We start from the raw sequence: 26,172 nt of genomic DNA on the forward strand, positions 1-26,172 counted from the left end.
TGTTTGTTTCTTCAGGCCAGTACCTACCTTCTGATACAAAAACTTTATCGCTTGGGTGGATTTAACCCGGAAAGCACCCTTTCACAGTTAGGGTTAGGGTTAGGAATAAGACCTAGGGTTAGGGTTAGGGTTAACTTTTACAGTCTCATGACTCGATAACAAAGCACGATACTTGAAATCTGTCTGCAGTTTCAAACTCCTGGCCAAAAGACCTTTTGAATGAGTCCAAGTTTGGCCCGTTTGAAGAATGGTTAGGGTTAGGGTTAGGAATAAGACCTAGGGTTAGGGTTAGGGTTAACTTTTAAAGTCTCATCACTCGATAACAAAGCACGATACTTGAAATCTGTCTGCAGTTTCAAACTCCTGGCCAAAAGACCTTTTGAATGAGTCCAAGTTTGGCCCGTTTGAAGAATGGTTAGGGTTAGGGTTAGGAATAAGACCTAGGGTTAGGGTTAGGGTTAACTTTTAAAGTCTCATGACTCGATAACAAAGCACGATACTTGAAATCTGTCTGCAGTTTCAAACTCCTGGCCAAAAGACCTTTTGAATGAGTCCAAGTTTGGCCCGTTTGAAGAATGGTTAGGGTTAGGGTTAGGAATAAGACCTAGGGTTAGGGTTAGGGTTAACTTTTAAAGTCTCATGACTCGATAACAAAGCACGATACTTGAAATCTGTCTGCAGTTTCAAACTCCTGGCCAAAAGACCTTTTGAATGAGTCCAAGTTTGGCCCGTTTGAAGAATGGTTAGGGTTAGGGTTAGGAATAAGACCTAGGGTTAGGGTTAGGGTTAACTTTTAAAGTCTCATCACTCGATAACAAAGCACGATACTTGAAATCTGTCTGCAGTTTCAAACTCCTGGCCAAAAGACCTTTTGAATGAGTCCAAGTTTGGCCCGTTTGAAGAATGGTTAGGGTTAGGGTAAGGAATAAGACCTAGGGTTAGGGTTAGGGTTAACTTTTACAGTCTCATGACTCGATAACAAAGCACGATACTTGAAATCTGTCTGCAGTTTCAAACTCCTGGCCAAAAGACCTTTTGAATGAGTCCAAGTTTGGCCCGTTTGAAGAATGGTTAGGGTTAAGGTTAGGGTTAGGATTAAGACCTAGGGCTATGGTTACACGATGAGGTCGGTTAAGTCAGTTTGGGTTGTCTTTTGGTGAAAGGTTTAACTGACATAACATTGTGGCCTGCCGTAGATACATGGCCACCGGCTGTAATGCTTAGTTTGTTTGTTTCTTCAGGCCAGTACCTACCTTCTGATACAAAAACTTTATCGCTTGGGTGGATTTAACCCGGAAAGCACCCTTTCACAGTTAGGGTTAGGGTTAGGAATAAGACCTAGGGTTAGGGTTAGGGTTAACTTTTACAGTCTCATGACTCGATAACAAAGCACGATACTTGAAATCTGTCTGCAGTTTCAAACTCCTGGCCAAAAGACCTTTTGAATGAGTCCAAGTTTGGCCCGTTTGAAGAATGGATAGGGTTAGGGTTAGGAATAAGACCTAGGGTTAGGGTTAGGGTTAACTTTTAAAGTCTCATCACTCGATAACAAAGCACGATACTTGAAATCTGTCTGCAGTTTCAAACTCCTGGCCAAAAGACCTTTTGAATGAGTCCAAGTTTGGCCCGTTTGAAGAATGGTTAGGGTTAGGGTTAGGAATAAGACCTAGGGTTAGGGTTAGGGTTAACTTTTAAAGTCTCATGACTCGATAACAAAGCACGATACTTGAAATCTGTCTGCAGTTTCAAACTCCTGGCCAAAAGACCTTTTGAATGAGTCCAAGTTTGGCCCGTTTGAAGAATGGTTAGGGTTAGGGTTAGGAATAAGACCTAGGGTTAGGGTTAGGGTTAACTTTTAAAGTCTCATGACTCGATAACAAAGCACGATACTTGAAATCTGTCTGCAGTTTCAAACTCCTGGCCAAAAGACCTTTTGAATGAGTCCAAGTTTGGCCCGTTTGAAGAATGGTTAGGGTTAGGGTTAGGAATAAGACCTAGGGTTAGGGTTAGGGTTAACTTTTAAAGTCTCATCACTCGATAACAAAGCACGATACTTGAAATCTGTCTGCAGTTTCAAACTCCTGGCCAAAAGACCTTTTGAATGAGTCCAAGTTTGGCCCGTTTGAAGAATGGTTAGGGTTAGGGTTAGGAATAAGACCTAGGGTTAGGGTTAGGGTTAACTTTTACAGTCTCATGACTCGATAACAAAGCACGATACTTGAAATCTGTCTGCAGTTTCAAACTCCTGGCCAAAAGACCTTTTGAATGAGTCCAAGTTTGGCCCGTTTGAAGAATGGTTAGGGTTAGGGTTAGGAATAAGACCTAGGGTTAGGGTTAGGGTTAACTTTTAAAGTCTCATGACTCGATAACAAAGCACGATACTTGAAATCTGTCTGCAGTTTCAAACTCCTGGCCAAAAGACCTTTTGAATGAGTCCAAGTTTGGCCCGTTTGAAGAATGGTTAGGGTTAGGGTTAGGAATAAGACCTAGGGTTAGGGTTAGGGTTAACTTTTACAGTCTCATGACTCGATAACAAAGCACGATACTTGAAATCTGTCTGCAGTTTCAAACTCCTGGCCAAAAGACCTTTTGAATGAGTCCAAGTTTGGCCCGTTTGAAGAATGGTTAGGGTTAAGGTTAGGGTTAGGATTAAGACCTAGGGCTATGGTTACACGATGAGGTCGGTTAAGTCAGTTTGGGTTGTCTTTTGGTGAAAGGTTTAACTGACATAACATTGTGGCCTGCCGTAGATACATGGCCACCGGCTGTAATGCTTAGTTTGTTTGTTTCTTCAGGCCAGTACCTACCTTCTGATACAAAAACTTTATCGCTTGGGTGGATTTAACCCGGAAAGCACCCTTTCACAGTTAGGGTTAGGGTTAGGAATAAGACCTAGGGTTAGGGTTAGGGTTAACTTTTACAGTCTCATGACTCGATAACAAAGCACGATACTTGAAATCTGTCTGCAGTTTCAAACTCCTGGCCAAAAGACCTTTTGAATGAGTCCAAGTTTGGCCCGTTTGAAGAATGGTTAGGGTTAGGGTTAGGAATAAGACCTAGGGTTAGGGTTAGGGTTAACTTTTAAAGTCTCATAACTCGATAACAAAGCACGATACTTGAAATCTGTCTGCAGTTTCAAACTCCTGGCCAAAAGACCTTTTGAATGAGTCCAAGTTTGGCCCGTTTGAAGAATGGTTAGGGTTAAGGTTAGGGTTAGGATTAAGACCTAGGGCTATGGTTACACGATGAGGTCGGTTAAGTCAGTTTGGGTTGTCTTTTGGTGAAAGGTTTAACTGACATAACATTGTGGCCTGCCGTAGATACATGGCCACCGGCTGTAATGCTTAGTTTGTTTGTTTCTTCAGGCCAGTACCTACCTTCTGATACAAAAACTTTATCGCTTGGGTGGATTTAACCCGGAAAGCACCCTTTCACAGTTAGGGTTAGGGTTAGGAATAAGACCTAGGGTTAGGGTTAGGGTTAACTTTTACAGTCTCATGACTCGATAACAAAGCACGATACTTGAAATCTGTCTGCAGTTTCAAACTCCTGGCCAAAAGACCTTTTGAATGAGTCCAAGTTTGGCCCGTTTGAAGAATGGTTAGGGTTAGGGTTAGGAATAAGACCTAGGGTTAGGGTTAGGGTTAACTTTTAAAGTCTCATCACTCGATAACAAAGCACGATACTTGAAATCTGTCTGCAGTTTCAAACTCCTGGCCAAAAGACCTTTTGAATGAGTCCAAGTTTGGCCCGTTTGAAGAATGGTTAGGGTTAGGGTAAGGAATAAGACCTAGGGTTAGGGTTAGGGTTAACTTTTACAGTCTCATAACTCGATAACAAAGCACGATACTTGAAATCTGTCTGCAGTTTCAAACTCCTGGCCAAAAGACCTTTTGAATGAGTCCAAGTTTGGCCCGTTTGAAGAATGGTTAGGGTTAAGGTTAGGGTTAGGATTAAGACCTAGGGCTATGGTTACACGATGAGGTCGGTTAAGTCAGTTTGGGTTGTCTTTTGGTGAAAGGTTTAACTGACATAACATTGTGGCCTGCCGTAAATACATGGCCACCGGCTGTAATGCTTAGTTTGTTTGTATCTTCAGGCCAGTACCTACCTGTTTACTTTACACAGGTATCCGCCTCACTGGCTGTAACACCACCGGTTTACTTTACACAGGTATCCGCCACACTGGCTGTATCACCACCTGTTTGCTTTACACAGGTCTCCGCCTCACTGGCTGTATCACCACCTGTTTACTTTACACAGGTCTCCGCCTCACTGGCTGTATCACCACCTGTTTACTTTACACAGGTATCCGCCTCACTGGCTGTATCACCACCTGTTTACTTTACACAGGTATCCGCCTCACTGGCTGTATCACCACCTGTTTACTTTACACAGGTATCCGCCTCACTGGCTGTATCACCACCTGTTTACTTTACACAGGTATCCGCCTCACTGGCTGTACCACCACCTGTTTACTTTACACAGGTATCCGCCTCACTGGCTGTAACACCACCTGTTTACTTTACACAGGTATCCGCCTCACTGGCTGTATCACCACCTGTTTACTTTACACAGGTATCCGCCTCACTGGCTGTACCACCACCTGTTTACTTTACACAGGTCTCCGCCACACTGGCTGTATCACCACCTGTTTACTTTACACAGGTATCCGCCTCACTGGCTGTACCACCACCTGTTTACTTTACACAGGTATCCGCCTCACTGGCTGTACCACCACCTGTTTACTTTACACAGGTATCCGCCTCACTGGCTGTATCACCACCTGTTTACTTTACACAGGTATCCGCCTCACTGGCTGTACCACCACCTGTTTACTTTACACAGGTATCCGCCACACTGGCTGTACCACCACCTGTTTACTTTACACAGGTATCCGCCTCACTGGCTGTATCACCACCTGTTTACTTTACACAGGTATCCGCCACACTGGCTGTATCACCACCTGTTTACTTTACACAGGTCTCCGCCACACTGGCTGTATCACCACCTGTTTACTTTACACAGGTATCCGCCTCACTGGCTGTACCACCACCTGTTTACTTTACACAGGTATCCGCCTCACTGGCTGTATTTACACCTGTTTACTTTACACAGGTATCCGCCTCACTGGCTGTACCACCACCTGTTTACTTTACACAGGTATCCGCCTCACTGGCTGTATTTACACCTCCGCGCCTGCGCACTAAATGTCTCTCTTTCTGTTTGTAATACATCAAATCTGTTTCTTAATGTCAGTGCACTATATTTGTAGCTTATACTTGGATCTGCAAGGGAGGACCAGTCATAGCGAGGGCATTTGGTTGCTGGCTTCTCGTTTCAACGTAGGCTTAGGCATATTTCAGCTGACACTATTCTGTGGTCTGAGATACTGAATGTGTTGTAGGCTTCACAATTCTCTACACTGTTTACCCACTTTCTGTTTACAAGGATGTAGTCCAACTGCGCTCTAGTGCCATTTGGATACGAAAATGTCCACAGCTTTCCTTTACGTTTCTGGAATATCGTGTTTAGACATACTAGTCTGTTATTTGGTCCTTACCAATTTGTGCATTCATGTCACCACTTATTACATCTGACTAGACATTCCCAAATCAGACATAGGCAAGGAATATCACGACAAATGGAATTTTGGAAATAACACAACTCTTTATTTCAAACCGAACAACTGGAACTCTGGAACAACTGGAGTTTTTCAGCTAACAGATTCAAGGAATAAAACACGCTATATAATGTATTTGCTTCTACTGTGTAGTTCTGATCTACTGTGAATGTTACAACGTTCCTTATATTTCCCTATCTACCGGTACTTCATTTCAAACCGAACAACTGGAACTCTGGAACAACTGGAGTTTTTCAGCTAACAGATTCAAGGAATAAAACACGCTATATAATGTATTTGCTTCTACTGTGTAGTTCTGATCTACTGTGAATGTTACAACGTTCCTTATATTTCCCTATCTACCGGTACTTCATTTCAAACCGAACAACTGGAACTCTGGAACAACTGGAGTTTTTCAGCTAACAGATTCAAGGAATAAAACACGCTATATAATGTATTTGCTTCTACTGTGTAGTTCTGATCTACTGTGAATGTTACAACGTTCCTTATATTTCCCTATCTACCGGTACTTCATTTCAAACCGAACGACTGGAGACCGTGAAACAATGAACATAAAGTAACGTTGCAAGAAACAATCAGTCTATATTCAGTGGCAAGTCTTGGCGTGCCGGTGGAGACTGCCACCGTGTCTGAACTGCTTGCCGCACTTCTCACATCTGTAGGGCTTCTCTCCGGTGTGTAGTCTCATGTGCACCTCCAATGCTCCTAAGGTTGCAAACCTCCTGCCGCACTCCTCACATGTGTAAGGTTTCTCCCCAGTGTGAGTACGAAAGTGGCGCGAAAGGTTGCCTTTAACTGCGAAGGCTCGGTCACATTCCTGGCACACGTAAGGTTTTTCCCCCGTGTGAGTCCGCATGTGCTTTGTTATTGCACTGAGGTCTCTAAAGTGCGACCCGCACGCATCGCAATGGTAGGGTTTCTCGCCGCTGTGCGTCCTCTTGTGATAGATGTAGGAAGACGCCGTGCTGAACTGCTTGCCGCAATCCTTGCAGCGGTACGGGGTCTCACCCGTGTGGTTTCGTATGTGGACCCTCAGGTTGTACATCCTTGGAGTGGAGAATCCACAATGCTCGCAAACGAACATTGTTGACCTGGAATAGATTCAGAAGTTTGTTATTGAAAGCGATCAGGTAGGCATTACTACATAGCACAAAGTTTTTTCACAACATGGTACACGTTATTTCACAGAAAAAAGTTTTCCGGTCAAGGCTAGAATATAGCACACTTCAAGCCTTATTATCTTGCAATAAGGAGCTAATTTGCATAATTAGTAAGGAAAGTTTGTTAACCAACTGCCTTTCAATGGGACATGGGACAGTGTCAGGTCATGTAAACAGATAGCCTTGCATAAACGTACATGTAGGTCAAATAAATAAACTTTTCTCCAAGCAGAGGTGTGGGTCCTGCTGGTTTTTGACGCGTTCAGTTTAAGCATTGTTGTTCAACACGGTTGGCGACATAACGAAATAGGGACAAAATAGAAAGCCTGACTAGAAACACCTAAAAACGTGCCAGATCAACTTTCAACACTGCCATATCGAACCTTTGTGGCACGTAAATATAAATCACTTTCCATAATAAGCCTTGATTATTTGGCGAAGATAATGTGTTTGTGGAACTCTAGTTTACATTTACCAAACTTCATCACCAACGTAATAAGTTAGGCACACTATCTGGCGTAGCACTAAATAGCGATAAAGTAGACATTGAAAGTACTTACCAGATCAGACGAGCAGATGACGAGATGAAAAAAAACTTGGCTATTTGAAGACGGCTAGAAAACGTTCCGAATCGTTTGAAATCGAATCAGGTACTGTCGACTACGAACTTCAACGACCATTTTATGTAGAAGCGGGCCCTTTGTTTATCCGTGAAATTAGCTATATCAACAATGCTATTGTTACATAATCAAACAGTTGTCTGACAAATCATGATGACCAGTGATTATGTAATTAGTCCCAGCGCGTGCAGATCTCATTGCGCTAATTGAATATTACAACTTCTTTTGTATCAACTGATCAACAGCAAACGCCGCCCTCAAGCGCATCTCTGTGCACTGACCAATCGCAACGTCAGATTTCGGCCAGGGAACCAATCAGACGTCCGGGCGCCCACCAATTGTAATTTGCGGGCATCTGATTAGCGGGTCTCATAAATTCACTCCCCACCGCTCGACGACTACTTTTAATGTCTTGGACTTGAGCGTAGACGAAGTTCACCCGTTCGTTCGACATGCACGTACCAAGCAGACCGCCCGTAAGTCCACCGGTGGCAAAGCCCCAAGGAAGCAGCTGGCAACCAAGGCCGCGCGCAAGAGCGCCCCTGCTAATGGCGGCGTCAAGAAGCCTCACCGCTACAGGCCCGACGGACCTGCGCTTCCAGAGCTCGGCGGTCATGGCCCTGCAGGAAGCCGGCGAGGCCTACCTGGTCGGTGTCTTCGAGGACACCAACCTGTGCGCCATCCACGCCAAGCGCGTCACCATCATGCCCAAGGACATCAACAACCCCGGCCCTTTTCAGGGCCACCCACATATCCCAGAAAGATCTATATCCTTCCACCTTTCTTTAAACAGACGCAGTTGTTGCGCCTGAAATACAATTACACACCACTCGCACATCACCCCCCCCCCACACACACACACACACAACTTATACCTGTACACGCAAATCAATTCAGCCGACAGTGTAATGACTTTATCAACGTTAGAGAATGTTATGTGAACGCGTGCATTCGGTCGCGAACACATAACCTGTACACGCGTATAATATACATATAGGTCAGCTAGCATTAAACGACACCGTATTGCGGTCATTTCTTGTACTTGTATGATCGGTCTTGCTCACGCTTTGCGATAATTGTCTGTCAGCTATCTTGGACTGGGATATGTCGTATTTGGGTAATTTTATTCGTATATCTGCATTGTGCAGGCACTTGATTCAGTGTGAAGAGAACACAGTTCTTTCGAGAGGATGTGGGTGGCCCTGAAAAGGGCCGGGGTTCAGTTTCTTTAATTACTGAGCCTTGCTGGTCTTCTTGGGCAGAAGCACGGCGTGGATGTTGGGCAGAACGCCGCCCTGTGCGATGGTCACGCCGCCAAGAAGCTTGTTCAACTCCTCGTCGTTGCGGACGACCAGTTGAAGGTGACGGGGGATGATTCTGGTCTTCTTGTTGTCGCGGGCAGCGTTACTGGCCAGCTCCAGGACCTCGGCCGTCAGGTACTCCAGCACGGCCGCCAGGTACACCGGTGCGCCGGCACCCACGCGCCGCGCGTGGGTTTCCCTTGCACCCGACCGACCGGGAACTGGAGACCCGCCCGGGAAGAACGGCTCTTTGCCACGCCAAGCGCGTCACCATCATGCCCAAGGACATCAACAACCCCGGCCCTTTTCAGGGCCACCCACATATCCCAGAAAGATCTATATCCTTCCACCTTTCTTTAAACAGACGCAGTTGTTGCGCCTGAAATACAATTACACACCACTCGCACATCACCCCCCCCCCACACACACACACACACACACAACTTATACCTGTACACGCAAATCAATTCAGCCGACAGTGTAATGACTTTATCAACGTTAGAGAATGTTATGTGAACGCGTGCATTCGGTCGCGAACACATAACCTGTACACGCGTATAATATACATATAGGTCAGCTAGCATTAAACGACACCGTATTGCGGTCATTTCTTGTACTTGTATGATCGGTCTTGCTCACGCTTTGCGATAATTGTCTGTCAGCTATCTTGGACTGGGATATGTCGTATTTGGGTAATTTTATTCGTATATCTGCATTGTGCAGGCACTTGATTCAGTGTGAAGAGAACACAGTTCTTTCGAGAGGATGTGGGTGGCCCTGAAAAGGGCCGGGGTTCAGTTTCTTTAATTACTGAGCCTTGCTGGTCTTCTTGGGCAGAAGCACGGCGTGGATGTTGGGCAGAACGCCGCCCTGTGCGATGGTCACGCCGCCAAGAAGCTTGTTCAACTCCTCGTCGTTGCGGACGACCAGTTGAAGGTGACGGGGGATGATTCTGGTCTTCTTGTTGTCGCGGGCAGCGTTACCGGCCAGCTCCAGGACCTCGGCCGTCAGGTACTCCAGCACGGCCGCCAGGTACACCGGTGCGCCGGCACCCACGCGCCGCGCGTGGGTTTCCCTTGCACCCGACCGACCGGGAACTGGAGACCCGCCCGGGAAGAACGGCTCTTTGCCTTTGCGCGTGCCTTGCCACCTTCGCCACGTCCAGACATCTTGTAGTAGTCGATTGATTTACGTCAAACGGCAGAAAGAATGAGGGAATGAAGAGGCATTATCTCCTGTCCAAACAATTTATACCCCGCCGATGGATTCACGGCTTCAGCCAGCGAACCAATAGAGAGAGCTCACTCTCGGTGAGAAGAAGTTCTACCACGTCCGCACCTTAGACTAGACAATCCCCAAATTTGCATTGTTCTCCCATATAAAGGCCTGGCCGAGACGACAAGCGGAAAAGCCGCCAAAAGCCGCCAGGCCCGCAGGGGACAAGACGCGCGGAGAAAGAGAAGGGAAACCTTCGGCGTCTACATCTACAAGGTGCTCAATACGAAGCTTCTCGACTGGCTCACTACAACAAGCGCTCCACCATCAGCAGCCGCGAGATCCAGACCGCCGTGCGACTCCTGCTGCCGGGCGAGTTGGCCAAGCACGCCGTCAGCGACTAGACTACACACAACGCACACGCCGAAAAACCTGGGATCGCAGGCGACATAAGACAGTACAGAACTTATGTCCTGGAACACAACAACAACAACAAAAACAACAGGATGATCATGAAAGAAAACAAAGAAGTGAATTTTGACGTAATAAAAGTCTGCACACGTTCTTATTACACCAAACAAAGCTGACGCAACAAGAAACTTGCGCCCCTTGCCTTCTGCCGCCTGTGTCTAATTTTGTACCCGGAGGTAGAGAAGGTCGCTATACTTAGCTATAGGCGAACGAAGGGCACTGCCTTTCTTTCGCTCGTCTCAGTAAAAAAATACACACACACCTGTACCACCGTATACCATTAATACAGATATCAGCATTTATTCATTTCCACTTGTTTGGTAATAACAGATGTATTCATTACGAATGTGAATGTGTGAGCGATATAATTCTTTCTTTAGGATGTGGGTGGCCCTGAAAAGGGCCGGGGTTTCAAAGGGCTGGTTCTTCAGTATCAGTCTACGGACGGGCGCAAGGTTTGAGAGTTACGAAGGAAATCGGCGCCTTGTCTCTCGCCATAGTCGAACAAGAGTTCCGTTCCCTCCGAAATGTCACGGTTAGCTAGTAGGAGAACTGCCGGGTCTGGATCGCCTCCCGTCACTATAGCAAGTTTCAGATTTGCATTATTTCGGCTGTGGTTTATAAGCGCTGCCGGATTGCTGTCGGACACATTGCCATCGATGACAAAAACTGCCGCGCCTGTATAAACCCAAAGTAATTTGGCATGGTCTCCTTCTTCTAGAGAGTCAAGGCGTTGGACTGCTACTGAATTGGCGATTCTCTCTCCTCTGTACTCAGAAACTATACTACCTCGGCGTATGGTTTCCTTAGCGATTGCGCAGAGCCCTGCCGGCCTGAAGTCTTTCTTGACGAGGGCGGGACGGAACGCAACGGGTCTCTCCGTGGCCGGCATACTGATGTATCTTAACATTTCTTCCCGCGTGGTCAGCGATGGATGTCTGGTCGGCCTGGCAAACCGTATTCCAGAATAGCCTCTCTCACCTCCTCGAAGCTTTTTGGCGGTGACTAAGATTGCGTCTCCACGCTTGTTTTTTGACACCAGCGCAGATGCAACTTGTCTCTCGAACCGCTTCTTCGTCAGCATGGCTTCCGTCTGTGAGTCATGATCAGAGCGTAGTTCGCAATATGACTGATGGGATTGCCTCAGCTCGGAAGTCGTCACGAAATCCTCCAAATCGCCAGTAAAAATTAGGCAATCTCTGAGCCACTCATTCATAAGCGGGAGCGGGACTTTTCGTTTTCGCCTTCCGTTTAGAACATCTCTAATATGAGATGTGCCTCGTGCTGATCTAGACCCCATCATCTGCTTTCTGATATTGTTTGCTCGCGTTCGAGCACGACGCTTTGAGAGAAGTAACTCCGAAGTCTTACTTGGACACGATTGGTGTAAATAGTGGTTCTGACAGCGCATAAAATTTCATCCAATAGTGGCATGGTAATCAGCAGTTCGACCAATGAGACACCGTCTACATGTCCGTCCAAAATTTGCATATATTATAACTTCATTTTGTATTTCTAAATTGACGGAGGTAGGCGGGGCTATAGGATCGGTCTTACTGGCGCCGGTCGCGGTCACCGGTCGCGAATAGCCACATTATTTCTTAGAGTGTCTGGCACGCCATCCAGAAAGCTTTATTTATGTGGTGTCTAGCGTTCGACGTTTGCAGGCCGGAATATGAAGCATAGAGCTGTACCTTGCCCTCGTCTAAAAACGTGGTTTAGAAAACACGTAGTCATCACAGGACACTGGCACGATTTTTCACGGAGTTTCTCCCTGTTTCAGTCATACCGACACTTTTTGTCCAAGGCTGACGACAATACATGGCCTCTCGATCTCGGTTACAGGCGATTTAGTGGTCAGCTTGCCCGTTTGATGGCCGCTAAATACGTTCCTGTCAACGCAGTACATGATAACTTTCGAGGCTGGAGAGGTGTACAGATTGTTTGCCACTTTCCTTCTCAATCCTTAATTGAACCCCCGCTTGAACCCGTGAACCTTGCTGAAATTATCGACGTCGATCAAAATCTTCAAGAAGTACAGGTGGACGTTCCTCGGGGCGGCGTTGGAGAAACAACATCGCAAAGCCAGCAGAATCCCACTGGACAGGGTGATCAGATAGAACAAAGGGCGACAAACGACAGGACGGCCTATATTATCGACGTCGATCAAAATCTTCAAGAAGTACAGGTGGACGTTCCTCGGGGCGGCGTTGGAGAAACAACATCGCAAAGCCAGCAGAATCCCACTGGACAGGGTGATCAGATAGAACAAAGGGCGACAAACGACAGGACGGCCTATATTATCGACGTCGATCAAAATCTTCAAGAAGTACAGGTGGACGTTCCTCGGGGCGGCGTTGGAGAAACAACATCGCAAAGCCAGCAGAATCCCACTGGACAGGGTGATCAGATAGAACAAAGGGCGACAAACGACAGGACGGCCTATATTATCGACGTCGATCAAAATCTTCAAGAAGTACAGGTGGACGTTCCTCGGGGCGGCGTTGGAGAAACAACATCGCAAAGCCAGCAGAATCCCACTGGACAGGGTGATCAGATAGAACAAAGGGCGACAAACGACAGGACGGCCTATATTATCGACGTCGATCAAAATCTTCAAGAAGTACAGGTGGACGTTCCTCGGGGCGGCGTTGGAGAAACAACATCGCAAAGCCAGCAGAATCCCACTGGACAGGGTGATCAGATAGAACAAAGGGCGACAAACGACAGGACGGCCTATAGCTACGGCGAAGCCGTTCGACGGAGGAGAGACTTATCTCCGCGGGGATCCTTTCAGTATCCGCCACGCGTTGTCGAGTTTAACAGACAATCGCAAGATGGTGACCATGTAGGTGACGAAGGCCTAGCCACTAAAGCGCTGGCAGAAAACACCGTTGTCTCAGAAATTTTTGGAGAGAAAATAAGTACAGCTGAGGCAGATCGAAGAGAGGAAGACTGCTACCGTACCATGTGCCCTAAAATGATCAACTACAAAGATCGGAACGGTGCCCTTGTTGTTGTAGACACTCTAAGCGTCGCTAATAATTCTGTCAGCAAAATTCGCTTTGGGAGGAAAAACGCAAATTTGAAGCTCGTTGTGTGTTTTCAGAACGAAACTGAAGCTGTTCGCCTGTTTGCTGTTGCATCAAGACGGATAGATGAAGGAGAAGCACTCATTCTAGACACACGTATCCAGCACGACCAGTGTATGCAGGATCAGTGAAAAGATATCACCACCACGTGGACTTGGCCTCGGCTAATCATCATGAAGAAACCGGCCCTTTTCAGGGCCACCCACATCCGCAATAAAAGATCTATATCGTTCACGCTACGATGTTGTAATTGTTGCTGCGTTCTTGTTAGGCTTTCACCTTCTACAGAATAGCCTACATTATATGTGCGCGTATTTGGCTGTGGCCGGCCGGCGCGGGCTGTTTGCGGGAACGGAAAAAAAAGTATACTGTAATTCTTGATTTGTTAGCTGTAACTTAATTTTAGCTAATTTAACTGTCACTAGTCAACCGCTGAAATTTCATCATCGCTAATATTTGATCACTAATATTTGAGACAGTAATGTTTGTTCAAACCGTTGAAATTAAGTGCCATGACCTACTCCTTTTTCCCCAAACCGCTATATTTTCCTGCCGCTATATTAAAGTGATTTACAGAGTATGCCCAGAAATAGACACAAATTAGGCCGTTAGTATTCGTTATGTTTTGTGTGTTTTGTATCATACTTTTCTTTCCAGCAAACTGCCCGGCGGCACTTTTGTACTCTCTCTTTGATTAGTTATAAAGATAACGCAGGGAGCTGGTAAACAGACTGATAATTTCTACCATTTCCGCCGTTGTTTCTTTATTCAATACCCACGTGCAACGCATGCACACGCCATACAGTTCTGCATCACACACCAACAACGGCAGAAAGAAAACCCAAATAGCAAAGAAATCGTGAGGAAGGGAGATCATGTTTAAAGAAAACAAAAAAGCAAAGAAAGTGTGAAAAGGTAGGATTTAAACCGTAAAGTTAGGAAACAAAGTAATGCTTTCTACCACGTCCGTGCATGTTGATCCACTATGAATTTGCATAGAGATCTGATATAAATCAATCATTGCACGAGCGCATTCACTCTTGTCTGAAACCCGAGCGCCATCGCCATGTCCGACAAACCCAGGGTCACAGGAGACAAGAAGCGTCGAAAGAGAAGAAAGAGAAGGAACACAACCTTCGATGTCTACGTAAACAAGGTCCTTAAACTGATGCACCCCGGGACCAGACTTTCAAGAATGACCATGGCCATCGTGAACTCCTTTCTGAACGACATCTTACAGCGGATCTCTGTCGAGGCTTCTCTCCTGGCTCACTACAACAAGCGCTCCACAATCGGCCCCCGGGAACTCCAGACAGCCGTGAGGCTGATTTTACCCGGCCAACTGGCCAAGTTCTCCGCCATCGAAGGCACCAAGGCCGTCAGAAGGTACGCCAGCTCCAAGTGAGTCTATCAGCGCCGCTCGAGACAACCCCGGCCTTTTTCAAGGCCACCCACATCTTCAATAAAGAGCTGTAGCATCACGCCTTCAAATCAGGACGTACACTGTTATTAATATGTCCAAACACCACATGCCACCGGCCTTACAATATGTATCTACACTAGTAAGCCTGGCCAATTGGCCCATCTCATCGCACAGACAGACAAGAACACTGCATTTGGAGTTTTAAAGCGTTCTTACCAACGCTCTTATCAACAAAACAGAATAACAAGGTCTCAAACAGAATAACAAGGTCTGCGAGTTTCGGAATAGTTTTAGTATGAGAACATAACTATCGGTCATCGTCCTTTGTCATACAATGTTTGAATGTGCAAAGTGAAGAAAAGTGACACGAACACAGTCCGTTTTGGGGTAGTTTGGTGGCCCTGAAAAGGGCCGGGGTTTTTGGTAGAGATAACACGGGTTTAAATCCTAGTCTTGTCCTGACAGGTTGCATGAAGCATAAAGTTTGCGTCCCTGAAAATGTCCAAGAATTTTAGTTAGGCGATAGAAGCTCATCTAAAAATTCCCAAACACTTCGAGACTTTACTCCTGCCCGTGGCCTTGCCGACTTCTCAACATTCTTGTCTTCTCCATTTCTTTGGCAGGGACAAGCGTGAGATGAAATATCCCCTGCCGTGTCTCCAGGCAAAAGTAGCTCTTTATAGGCCCAAGCATTTCGCCTCGCCGTCCCTCGCAGGTAATTCTGTGACGACCTGTCTCCGACCTCCATCTTTTTGTCGGACAGCAAACAATCTCGAAACCTGCTTTTGTCGTGAGACGAAAGGGGATAATCTTGGCGGGAATGTCTGGCGTGGCGTCAAGCCTCAACCTGTTCACAGTAGAAGAAATGGATTAATCTTTCCAGGAATGTCTGTGACGAAGCCGAAACCTGTTCACAGGAATTTGCCTTATCTGTGTTTCAGATCACTGTTTCCCTTGTGAGGTGAGAAATATCAGCAAAGAGTAACTAACGCTTGCTTTGAATATTTATTCAAGTTCCTTTTTTTCGTACACTAGTTGTAGAAGAACTATTGTAGAAGAAATATTCACTAAAAAGGGGATTTTACTTGTTTAATCTCAGGGCGTTATTATCGCAACATGGTAGGATATAGTTTACCATATCGACAGCCACGGAAAAGAAACAAGTGACCCTGATACATCGTTGTTTATTTAGTCACATCTCTATGACAGGTGGAGAAAGTGAAAGAGACAGTCCTTTCTTTATAGTAGTGGGTGGCCCTGAAAAGGGCCTGTTTTCTGTCTTTAACCAATGCCTAGGCACAGTTTTTGTTTCCACGGCGGGACGGCTTGAGTATGATGTTTCTTGGGAAGAGGTCGAGTTTGAGTTTGATTATTTTCGGGGTCACGCGCTTGGGAGGCTTGTCAGCTGTCTTGACGTCTTGTAAAGCTTTCGCCATAGGAAGGGGTAAAGGCGTTTTGAAAACGGCAACGTACTCTTTGAAAAGGCGAAAGAAACGCAGCTTTTGGGCGGTGTCCATTCTTTCTTGCGAGGCCAAGAGTGCTGAGATCGGATAAGGCAGATGTGTGTAGGAGGCGGCGACATACATGGACGACATATGCAGCCAGCGCAGCTTGCCCTTGTAGCGGCGGTCCTCTAATGTCTTGCCGCCGAGTCGCCGCTTCTTTCGCGAGGGAGAGCTTCCCGCAGTTGACATACTGCTAAGTGCTCGTTGCGAGTCAGAGAAGTGTTTCTCCTTTCCGTTTCAAGTAGATGCACGAACTTTTGCGGCCTCCAATCTGATTGGCTGTGGAATTCTGTATTCTCTGATTGGCTGTACGCGCTGATTGGTTGAATCCGTTACCACGTAAGTTCGGAAAACACGCGCTCCTCCCCCATGAATTCCAGTATCGTCTTCTGGCCGTCCAAGATGAACATAGAATTTATCCAGCCGGCTGAGCAGGGAGATTGGATGGGGTCGATTTTGATAAGAGCGGACACACCAGGCTTACCTCAGCTACTGTATGAACTAGAAATGGATCTCGTTCAAATGGACGCTGATTTCACCATCCCCCTATTTGACGTCACCATTTGGCAGAAATCGTACGCTGTGATCATCTTTTACACGATCCTCGACTTTCAGCAGACCATCACAACTCTGAAAACCTCTCACCCTAATGTTGCCTTCATGGTACTCGGGCCTGGCTCATCATTTTGAAGACTTGGACGGCGCTCGGATCGAATCTAACAAACCGGCCCTTCTCAGGGCCACCCACATCCGCCAAAAGGATATATCGTTCACGCTGCTATTGTTAGGGTTTTACTTTGTGTGTAGCATTACATAGACTTCGCTCAGCAATATTTTATATTTTCGCCAAATGAAAATCCACAGAAACGTTAAAATGTAGGCGCCAGGCGAAGCGATGTAAAGATAGGCTAGAAGGAGGAACACACGACCCCTTCTCAACGGGCTTTTTTGGAGACGCAATTGTTTAGCTTTTACCGTTCCCCTCGTCGTACCGCTTGTTTGCTGCTCCCTGCTCATGCTAAGGTCACATTTCCAAACCGGGGCCCGGCCGGGCAGTCTTTGGGAACGAAAAGTATGATATAAAAGACAACAAAAACACAAAACGTACCCAAAATTATTCAAGAGCGTAGCTTGTGCAAATGTATGGACACACACTTTGATTTTTCGTTTCCACAAATAGCCCGGTCGGGCCCCGGTTACCAAATGTGACCCTAGCATTACTAACCTCTGTATGCTAAGGTCACTATTCCCAACCCGCGGCCCGGCATTTTGCGGGAACGAAAAGTATGATGTAAAAGTAAAACAAAACGCAAACGAAAAGTTTCAATAATAAATCATTTGTGTATACTATTGATATGAATTGTGTTAATTTTCATTCACGCAAAACAGTCCGGCCGATGCATTAGCAGAGACCGTCACATATAAAGGAGACGTAGGAAGCTTGTACACAAACTGATATTTTCTACAATTTCCGCCTTTGCTCGTTTATTCAATACGTGTAAGTTCTGTACGGTGAAATGTGTACATGCATACATTCTCAAGTCTCTATCTCCGACATTACGGCGCGCCGCTGACCCCGCCCTCTCCCATACGCTCAATTTTGGCCACGCCCCAAGGAACTCAAATCTGTCGTTATGGCATGGTTGTTTCAGTGGCACTTTCGATCCTAGATGTTTTACCTCGAGGATATTATCTCTGCGAGCGGGCAGGGCTGGCTGATTTCGTTATTGATATCAGCCAACAACCTAGGCCTACATAGCGATGTCATCAACTCACTCGAAGTAGATTTCTTTGAATTGAATGCCGACTTCTCCATCAGTCTATTCGGCATCACCTTGTGGGAGAGATCGTACACACTGATCATCTTTAACTCATCCACAGACTTCCTCCTGGCGATGATATCTCTGAGGGCTGAACACCCTAACGTTACATTCACGGTACTTGTACTTGCACTGGATCATCATTTCGACGTCCACATGTTCATGTAGCACACCCAGAATCGAATACACCGGCCCTTTTCAGGGCCACCAAAATCTGCACAAAGATCTCTATCGTTCACGCTATGATTCCTGCGTTATTGTAAGGCTTTCACTTTCTACAGATTAGCCATTAGCCAGATCATTATATTCACTATTAGCCTAAAGCGTACAGGTATTTGGCCGGCTGTGGCCGCATTTCCGAACCGGGTCCCGACCAGGCTGTCTGCAGGAACGGAAAATGAGGCCGTTAGTACTCGTTATGTTTTCTGCGTTTCTTTTCATACTTTACTTGCCCGCAAACTGCCCAGCGTTACTCTTGTAGTCTCCCGTACATTAATTATAAAGGAAACGCTGGAAGCTTGTACCATCTCTTTTTTCTTTATTCAATACGTGTAAGTTCTATGGTGAAATGTGTACATGCATACCTATCCGTCCGGACTGTGGGAAGGCCTAGCTTTGTTTTTCCCGTCTGACATCAAGATGTGAAAGGTTTTGTTTTAGCCGCTAACGATGTGAGAATTGCGAATTAATGCATTCCAATGCAAATTATCCGTTATATTGTTCTACTGCAGATATCGCCTCCTCGTGGGAATCTAGCAAATGCATCGTTAATGTGGCGCCGGCAAGTCTGAGGGCTATTCTAACGTCAGCCTTAAAAACCAGTCGCATACCGAAATATGCACAGTGTGCGTCCAGACACCGTCTCCAAACCACCTGTCTGATGGACGACTCGTCCAACGAAGGCCCCTTCGAGAAAAGGTATGAAAGCATTTTGTCAATCTGCATTTTCACGTTTTGTACTAACATCCGACGGAGCGTTAAGATACTACGGCATAATGTGAAAACACTCAATCTTCACTGATGTACTTTACGTTTTGGTATTTCAAAAAATCGTCGAAAGAACCCGCCGAATTTCTGCCAAATTCACGTTTTTGTTTTTGTAATATCATCCGACGGAGCGTTAAGATATTACGGCACGAAACGAAAACACTCAATTTTCACTGACGTACTTTAGCTCTTGGTATTTCAAAAAATCGTCGTAAGAAGCTTAAGCCGCCGAAATTCTGCCAAATCCCTAACCCCTACATTTTGCCGCTTTTTTGCCCAGCCGGCACGCCATGTGCTTAACCGAACAGGTTTTCTATGCAGTTCGAATCGCTCCGCTCCGGAATCGTTCAATCTTCTAGTATAACTTCTGAAAATCTTGTTGGTTTGAAATCTGGAAGTGTTTGTAATTCCATTTCTACTGAGGTCACCTTCTCAACTGTTTTACGCCAAAATGTTTCAAGGCGTTGGTGTAGTTGATTTTGGTGCAGTCGACCTTTGACAAAAAGTTGCGGTACGGAAATGCCTCTCCAGTATTGTCAAAAGAGGGCCTACAGCAACTAGATGCGTGTAGTCGGACAAAATTCGCAAAGGCTATCTTATTTTTAAGGTTACTGGTACATAAAGATAGCGGTGCGGGTCTGGCGTGCGCTCTGTGGAACGGGTATGGACGCCGGTGCTGACGCGTTCATTTTTAGAATAAAAACGACGCCTCTGATAAAGTGGCCCCGCGCGATTTTGTAGGAAGGCCATTTCACACTCGAAATTGATAATGAATTATATACCACCTAAAAGTACAGACCTCAGCCGCCAAGCCACGTCAAGAGTTCGAGGCAGTTTTATTTTCCTTCCGCGAGAGAAAGTAGTCCGTTCCATGACTCCGGGCGTCAACACCCCTTACAAGAAAGCTTGTCTCTGGAGCATATAACCGTATATCTTCCTGTTTTTACGTTATGTTTATCATTTCAGCCTCACTTGTTGCTTCTTTAGATTTATCGCTTTCCTGTCAATAATACGACCCGAAATCAGGTGATTTTCGTGTAATTTCCCATCTTGTTTTAAACCTGTTGTAGATTTCAAACCAACAGGAAATCTAGTATGTACCAAAGAGCAAACTCTGTAGTTTCTGTCGGCATATGACTTGTCACAGATTTCGAGGGCGAAACGCAGATGCCCGCAATCCGCGCAAAAGCCATGTCATAATTTTGAGTCCAGAATAGAACGCGTCTAGTTTGACGTTTTAGTGATTATCTACTCTGGACATTTACTTGCAACGTAGAACTGACTCTATAATTTTCAAGCTTCCCATTTTCCTCCTACAGATTTTTAGACCTATTTTCAACCTGTACCTGCACCTATTTGATAACATGACCTGAAATCAGTTGATTTTAGTGAGAACTTCGCCATGCGTTTTCCCCGATATCACAACAAAAGGAAATTTAGCGCGTAGAATAGACCAAAGTCTCTTCTCTCTGGTGGTATATAACTTATTCTGAATTTTGAGGCCGCTGTGGGCTTCCTTCTAAACCGCGCGAGGTCACCTCATCAGAGGCATCGTTTTAGTTCCAAAAAAGAATGCACAACACCGGCGTCAACTCCCGTTCCACCATGCGCACACCGGACCCGCACCGCCAGACTAAGATAGCATTTACTAATTCAGTCCGTCTCCAGGTAGTTTGTTTCTGTAGGTATCCTTTGACAATACTGGGAAGGTATATAAGAGCCGTAACTTGTGTTTAAAATTGGACTGCACTGGAATCAAGTGCACCGACGCCTCGCAACCTTTGGGCGAAAAACAGCCGGGAAGCTGACCCCGGGAGACATGGACAAACAGACCAGATTTCAAACCAACAAGACTTTTACAACAGTTATAGTCGAGGACTCTACGATTCTGACTCAGTATTAATCTAATATTGAATCGAGGGCGAAATGCAAATGCCCCCAATCTGAAAATCGTCAAGAATTTAACTCTTTACGGCACCGCCATCCTCCGAATCTTACTGTGTTCAAAATATGATCAAGTAACTAGCTAAAATCGTTGTAAGAAACACAAAAATGCCTCGTATCGAGAGCACAGGGCATTCCCTTCTAGTTCATATAACGCAATTTAAGTAAAAAGGCCGCCAATCGGGTTTAACGCAGCTGTGAAAGTCGGATGAAATTTCATCTAACTATTGTGCGACAAGCGTTTTCTTAGCAACGCCGTCGCGGTACGATTCCGTAATGAACTTAAAATCGAAAAGATATACGGTGATATACTCCCGTAACAAGCTTTCTTGTAAGGAGTCTTGACGCCCGGAGTGATGGAACGGACTACTGTCTCTCGCCGAAGGAAAAGAAAACAGCATAGAACTCTCGGCATGGCGTGCCGGATGTGTGAGTTTTCATCCAAAGGAAGTCTAAACTATCGTCGGGCGAAGCGATATAAAGAAAGGCTAGAAAAGTACAAGGCACACGGTGTAAACATATACGATGCGTGGCGCGCGTTCAACAGCCCGTCAGGAACTTATCAGAAATTCACAGTTTTACTGGATACAGTCACGCAAAAATAGAAGTACAATGTATTGCGGTGTGCGGGGCCGTTTTAACATGACTTCACGGCTGTATTATCAAAGAAACAATTTTCATTTTGATTACAAGGAAAAGGACCTCTAGAATTGAAAAAAAAATGATAGAGAATAACAACTTTTCATCAACACTTCAGTACTTCCTAAAATAACATCGATCGCCGTTATTTGTAGCCTGGAAACCATACCATGGCATCGGCGGCTCTCCGATATCTCTACGGCCCTGGGAGTGACCCCCGCCCGCCCAGAGAGCTTAGCCCGCTCGGGGTGTTGGTTTACGGCCTTGGATTGAATTAGCTTAGCAACAAGAGAGCCTTGGAAGTAAATTGTTCTGCAGCCTTGTGCAACGCTCTCGTCGTCTTAGATGGCGGCCATGTTAGATATGGTAATGAGCAGCGGGACCGAACAGCTGACACGCGCGCTAACATTGCGCACCAATCAGAGCTCAGCGGAATAATTAGATCAGTCTACTCTGTTCCCATTGGGTGCATGGGATCGGGGCCGTAATCACTCGGTCCCAGTCTCTACGGTGGCGGCAAAACTACGGTGGCTGCGAAACTCTATAAGAAGACGATCCGACAGAAACGGGTCAATTTTGATATCAGACTGGGCCCGGTAAAACACGCCTAAGCCGATCCGTAGAGACTGGTGACCAGGCTACGTTATTTGCTGATTTCACAGTTCGTCTAAAACATGATTTTGTGCCTTTTGTCTCTTATGCAGGCATTACGACGATGCTGTCCGAGCGAACGACGGTCTCCTACAAAACCATTCACTTCATCAATGCTTGGAAGGAGATTTGGAGGCGATTTCACCCGAACCAGCGTCCCTTCGGCTTCAGACAGACACCGACGGCATTACACTAGAGCTGAATTCCCTCCAGGCAATTCGCCCTCCATCAGACGTGTTTGTTGCAACAAGGTGGAAGCCAAAATGCTGCAGAAAACTGGTGGAAAAAATGACGCCGTCCTGGATCTACAGGTCTGTTCAACTTCAAAAGTATGGAAGGGATGTTCCCGGTGCATTTCTTTGTCAGTCATTATGTGGAACCAATATATTGCTGTGCGCATCTTTAAGATGGGATGCAGACTCCCAAGCCGCCTCAGATTTCTACGACGAACTCGGCTCCTCTACCCTGGGAAACTGGCTGTCGCAGCGTGCCGAGAGTTTGTTGAAACGGACATGGGATGAACTACGGAGACTGGCACCCACATCGAACACCCTTCTCCATAACTTAGCGAGACAGAAACTTAACACCGGTATCCCTCTCAGGGTGTACAAGGCTGACTGGTTGCAATTCGCCATGGCGTTTGACAGCGCCCTGGCGCAACTGACGGCTGGAGACGGAGAGATGTGCCCCTTCGCCGTAAGGATAGTTCTTGAGTGCTTCGGCCAGAAAATGCCACATAACACCGCGAATGATGCCGCTCAGCTTGATGAGGTCAATGCCACTCCTAATGTCAATCCGCTTAAGACCCTCGCCGACCTAAGAATTCGAAAAGAATTCGTGGGAACATCAGCCCTGCATATAGGTGTGTCAGTCGGCTTGCAGGATCGTGCCGTGTCCACGCTTTGGCACCGAAACTTACGCGTCAGCTTGTTCAACCAGAACTGGCAAAAGTACAACGTAATGGGTATGGATGACGTCATCAACATCACGACTAGAAAAGACAGAAAACCTGCAGCAGCTCTGTCCCGCGCGATGACAACCGATACATTTGATCTCACCTACGCCCAAGCATACAACCCGCTGTCTTCAAAAATGTCAAGCGGTTGGACGAAATCACTGACAAACGGGCTTCCAGTCACCTTAGCAGCGGCCTCAGGTCTTGCACTCCACAAGGCCACAAAGTCCACACACGACTTTGTACAAACGGCCCTAGATGGGACGGTACAAGCCAGTCTCGAAGAGATAACAATGGATTTAAACCCTGCTACGTATGCACGTTTTGAAGTGGTGCTGACATGTGATGGTGAGGATTTATCAAGTGAAGCTGCCACAGAACAGGTGAAATATCTGGTGGCGACGCTGAGGCGGGAACTTTCCGGCCCTATACCAGTCATCATACCGGTCCATTCAACTGTCCTCCATCGGTTCGCCCACAGAACCCTGACCGACCTGACAAAGCCAATTCACGCGGCCAACGTGGACACCACGCAAGGGCACTCCCGTCTGGAAGTAACTACCATAGCAATATCTGAAGTGCTTTTCCGTCTTCTGCTTGTCGGGCGGGTGGATGGGCGGGAAAGCGCTTATCTCCACGGTTTGGGGATCCGGCCAGACAGTCCTTGGAATGGGTTCACTACCGTCGCAGAACCCAGCGACACCACCGGATGGACGGTAAAGAAAGGGCTTGTCGACACATGGGCCCGAGAAGGCGTGCTGTGCGCGCCTCCATGGCGTCTCCTTTCAGCCAATGACAACGGCATGTTTTGCCGCATGCACCGAACATTGTCTGTCATTCTCACTACTTGTGAGGACCACCCAGAGAGAGGCAGTGACTTGGCAGCAGCATTTGCTGAAATCTACTGGACGCACGTTAGAACTGAACTCACCCAAATAATGTTGTCCAGGAATATGCGAGCCCTACTACCCATAGACGGAATAGATGCCCTGTTCGATGGTACGCTTGAGGGGAGAGGGGTAAGGGTTACTGGGAAAATAGACGTTGCAAAGGTGACTGACATGCTCTGTGATGTTGCCCCGGCCAACCTACCGACGTTTTGTAGCTTCGAGGCAGTGGTGGATGCAATCTCCAGACAGGGAATCTCGGCAGAGAGTCTGAGACACCAGATGTTAGAACTTCTCCGACAAGACAGGGAACTGACAACATTTCCGTATGTCGACGTAAAGAAAGGCGGACTGAAGGCCGTCAGGGCGGGATTTCTGCTCAGGGTACAGGGAGGAGAACACGTCTACCGCGATATCTGCATCCGGGCAAATGCAATAGTGTCTGGGGACTTTGGAGCTCGGCTGAAACGAGAATCTCTTGACCCATCCAAGTCGTGGGTCACCCAAGTTCTGCAGAGAATTGAAACGGTTTCCAACGAAAACACGACGCTGACGACCAACTGCATTGCCTTTGTATATGCCGTGCTTCTCCACAAGAGGGGATTCAAGCTCAATGTTGCTGCTATCAAGAAATTCAGGTGCAACAGACACATTCCGGTTATGAAGTTACAAGAGGCCAACGTCCTGGGAAGGGGTATGTCAGGGCGTCTTAACGAGGCACACCAGGACATTGTCAGGTTGACAAACATTCCGGACAGGCGTCGCATGGTCAACGGCAGTCTGTCTACTTCGCCTAGTGATGATGAATCCGATAGGAGATGCAGAGCAAAACCTCCTAAACGGAGATTCCCGCTATCGGACGAAAGTGAGGACACAGCTAGAGCTGGACTGTAGGAACATGTATATGCTGCAAATAGATTATCTTTCTTCGATATATGTAACGATTGTTGAATACACATTGAAGTGTTTGCCGTGAATGTTCCCGACGGCTTAGCCGCAGAAGCGCTGGCAGAAAACACCGTTGTCTCAGATATATTTGGAGAGAAAATAAGTACAGCTGAGTCAGATCGATGATTGGAAGACTGCTACCGTACCATGTGCCCTAAAATGATCAACTGCAAAGATCGAAACGGTGCCCTTGTTGTTGTAGACACAAACCAAGCGTCCCTAACAATTCTGTCAGCAAAATTCGCTCTGGGAGGAAAAAACGCAAATTTGAAGTACGTTGTATGTTTTCAGAACGAAACTGAAGCTGTTCGCCTGTTTGCTGTTGCATCAAGACGGATGCAACAGTTCCAAAATGTCATCTAGTCACAGAGGAAAATTATTGTTTCTCTAATAAAGTTGTTTGTCTTAATTTTGATGCCTTTGGCTATTTGTGTGCCCTGTTTTCGTTTAGGTAGATAGATAGATAGATAGATAGGTAGGTAACGTTAGATAGATGGACAGATAGATAGATGGATAGATAGATGGATAGATGGATAGATGGATAGATAGGTAGATAGATAGATAGATAGATAGATAGATAGATAGATAGATAGATGGCAACAAATTTAGAAAAAATAGTTCTGAAGTACTAGTAATATGCCAAGAGTGTGAACAAAGCCATGTACGCACATGTCCTAGGCAATCACAATGCCACATTTGGTATAAACACTAGGGCAGCTGACCCAGGAATGCAAGATAACTTGATTAACTCAATTGGCAAATCAGGCGGTCGCATTTTGGAATGCCGTGCTCCCATTGGCTGTCACGAAAAAACTCAATATAATCACATCATAGGTCTACATCGAAAAAAAATGAAGAAAAAAAAGCCTAGATGTATTTGCCCACACTACCTTTGTGCCAAATTTCAGGT

The 26,172-nt window shown here is 46.3% G+C and overlaps 3 protein-coding genes across 4 annotated transcripts in view; 2 read left to right on the top strand and 1 right to left on the bottom strand.

Annotated features, from left to right (window-relative positions):
- LOC136444177 (uncharacterized) overlaps positions 1-25,671 on the top strand; it is a 57,529-nt gene extending 31,858 nt beyond the window's left edge. Inside the window, exons 2-3 of one of the 2 annotated variants that reach the window (XM_066441651.1) lie at positions 18,313-19,169; positions 22,526-25,671. In XM_066441651.1, coding sequence (XP_066297748.1) covers positions 18,940-19,169; positions 22,526-25,208 — 2,913 coding nt within the window. In that variant the 5' untranslated portion in view covers positions 18,313-18,939 and the 3' untranslated portion in view covers positions 25,209-25,671. The remainder of the gene's footprint in view (positions 1-18,312; positions 19,170-22,525) is intronic. The other variant, XM_066441650.1, reaches the window with a different exon arrangement.
- LOC136444181 (zinc finger protein 722-like) lies at positions 5,646-7,487 on the bottom strand. The gene is made up of 2 exons (XM_066441656.1): positions 7,365-7,487; positions 5,646-6,735 (listed from the first exon to the last, which is right to left on the bottom strand). The coding sequence occupies exon 2, from the start codon at positions 6,726-6,728 to the stop codon at positions 6,231-6,233; it is 498 nt and encodes a 165-aa protein (XP_066297753.1). The 5' UTR covers positions 6,729-6,735; positions 7,365-7,487; the 3' UTR covers positions 5,646-6,230.
- LOC136445321 (histone H2B-like) lies at positions 14,487-15,563 on the top strand. Its single transcript, XM_066443269.1, has one exon. It carries the CDS (start codon positions 14,570-14,572, stop codon positions 14,906-14,908), a length of 339 nt encoding a protein of 112 aa, XP_066299366.1. The 5' UTR covers positions 14,487-14,569; the 3' UTR covers positions 14,909-15,563.
- Positions 25,672-26,172: the final 501 nt, after the last annotated feature.

The sequence above is a fragment of the Branchiostoma lanceolatum genome, chromosome 11 (genome assembly GCF_035083965.1).
Source record: "Branchiostoma lanceolatum isolate klBraLanc5 chromosome 11, klBraLanc5.hap2, whole genome shotgun sequence".
NCBI classification, from domain to species: domain Eukaryota; kingdom Metazoa; phylum Chordata; class Leptocardii; order Amphioxiformes; family Branchiostomatidae; genus Branchiostoma; species Branchiostoma lanceolatum.

Bases quoted from the DNA above. Each gene is read 5' to 3' on its own strand.
- LOC136444181 (XM_066441656.1), bottom strand. From the start codon at position 6,728: ATGTTCGTTTGCGAGCATTGTGGATTCTCCACTCCAAGGATGTACAAC.
- LOC136445321 (XM_066443269.1), top strand. From the start codon at position 14,570: ATGTCCGACAAACCCAGGGTCACAGGAGACAAGAAGCGTCGAAAGAGA.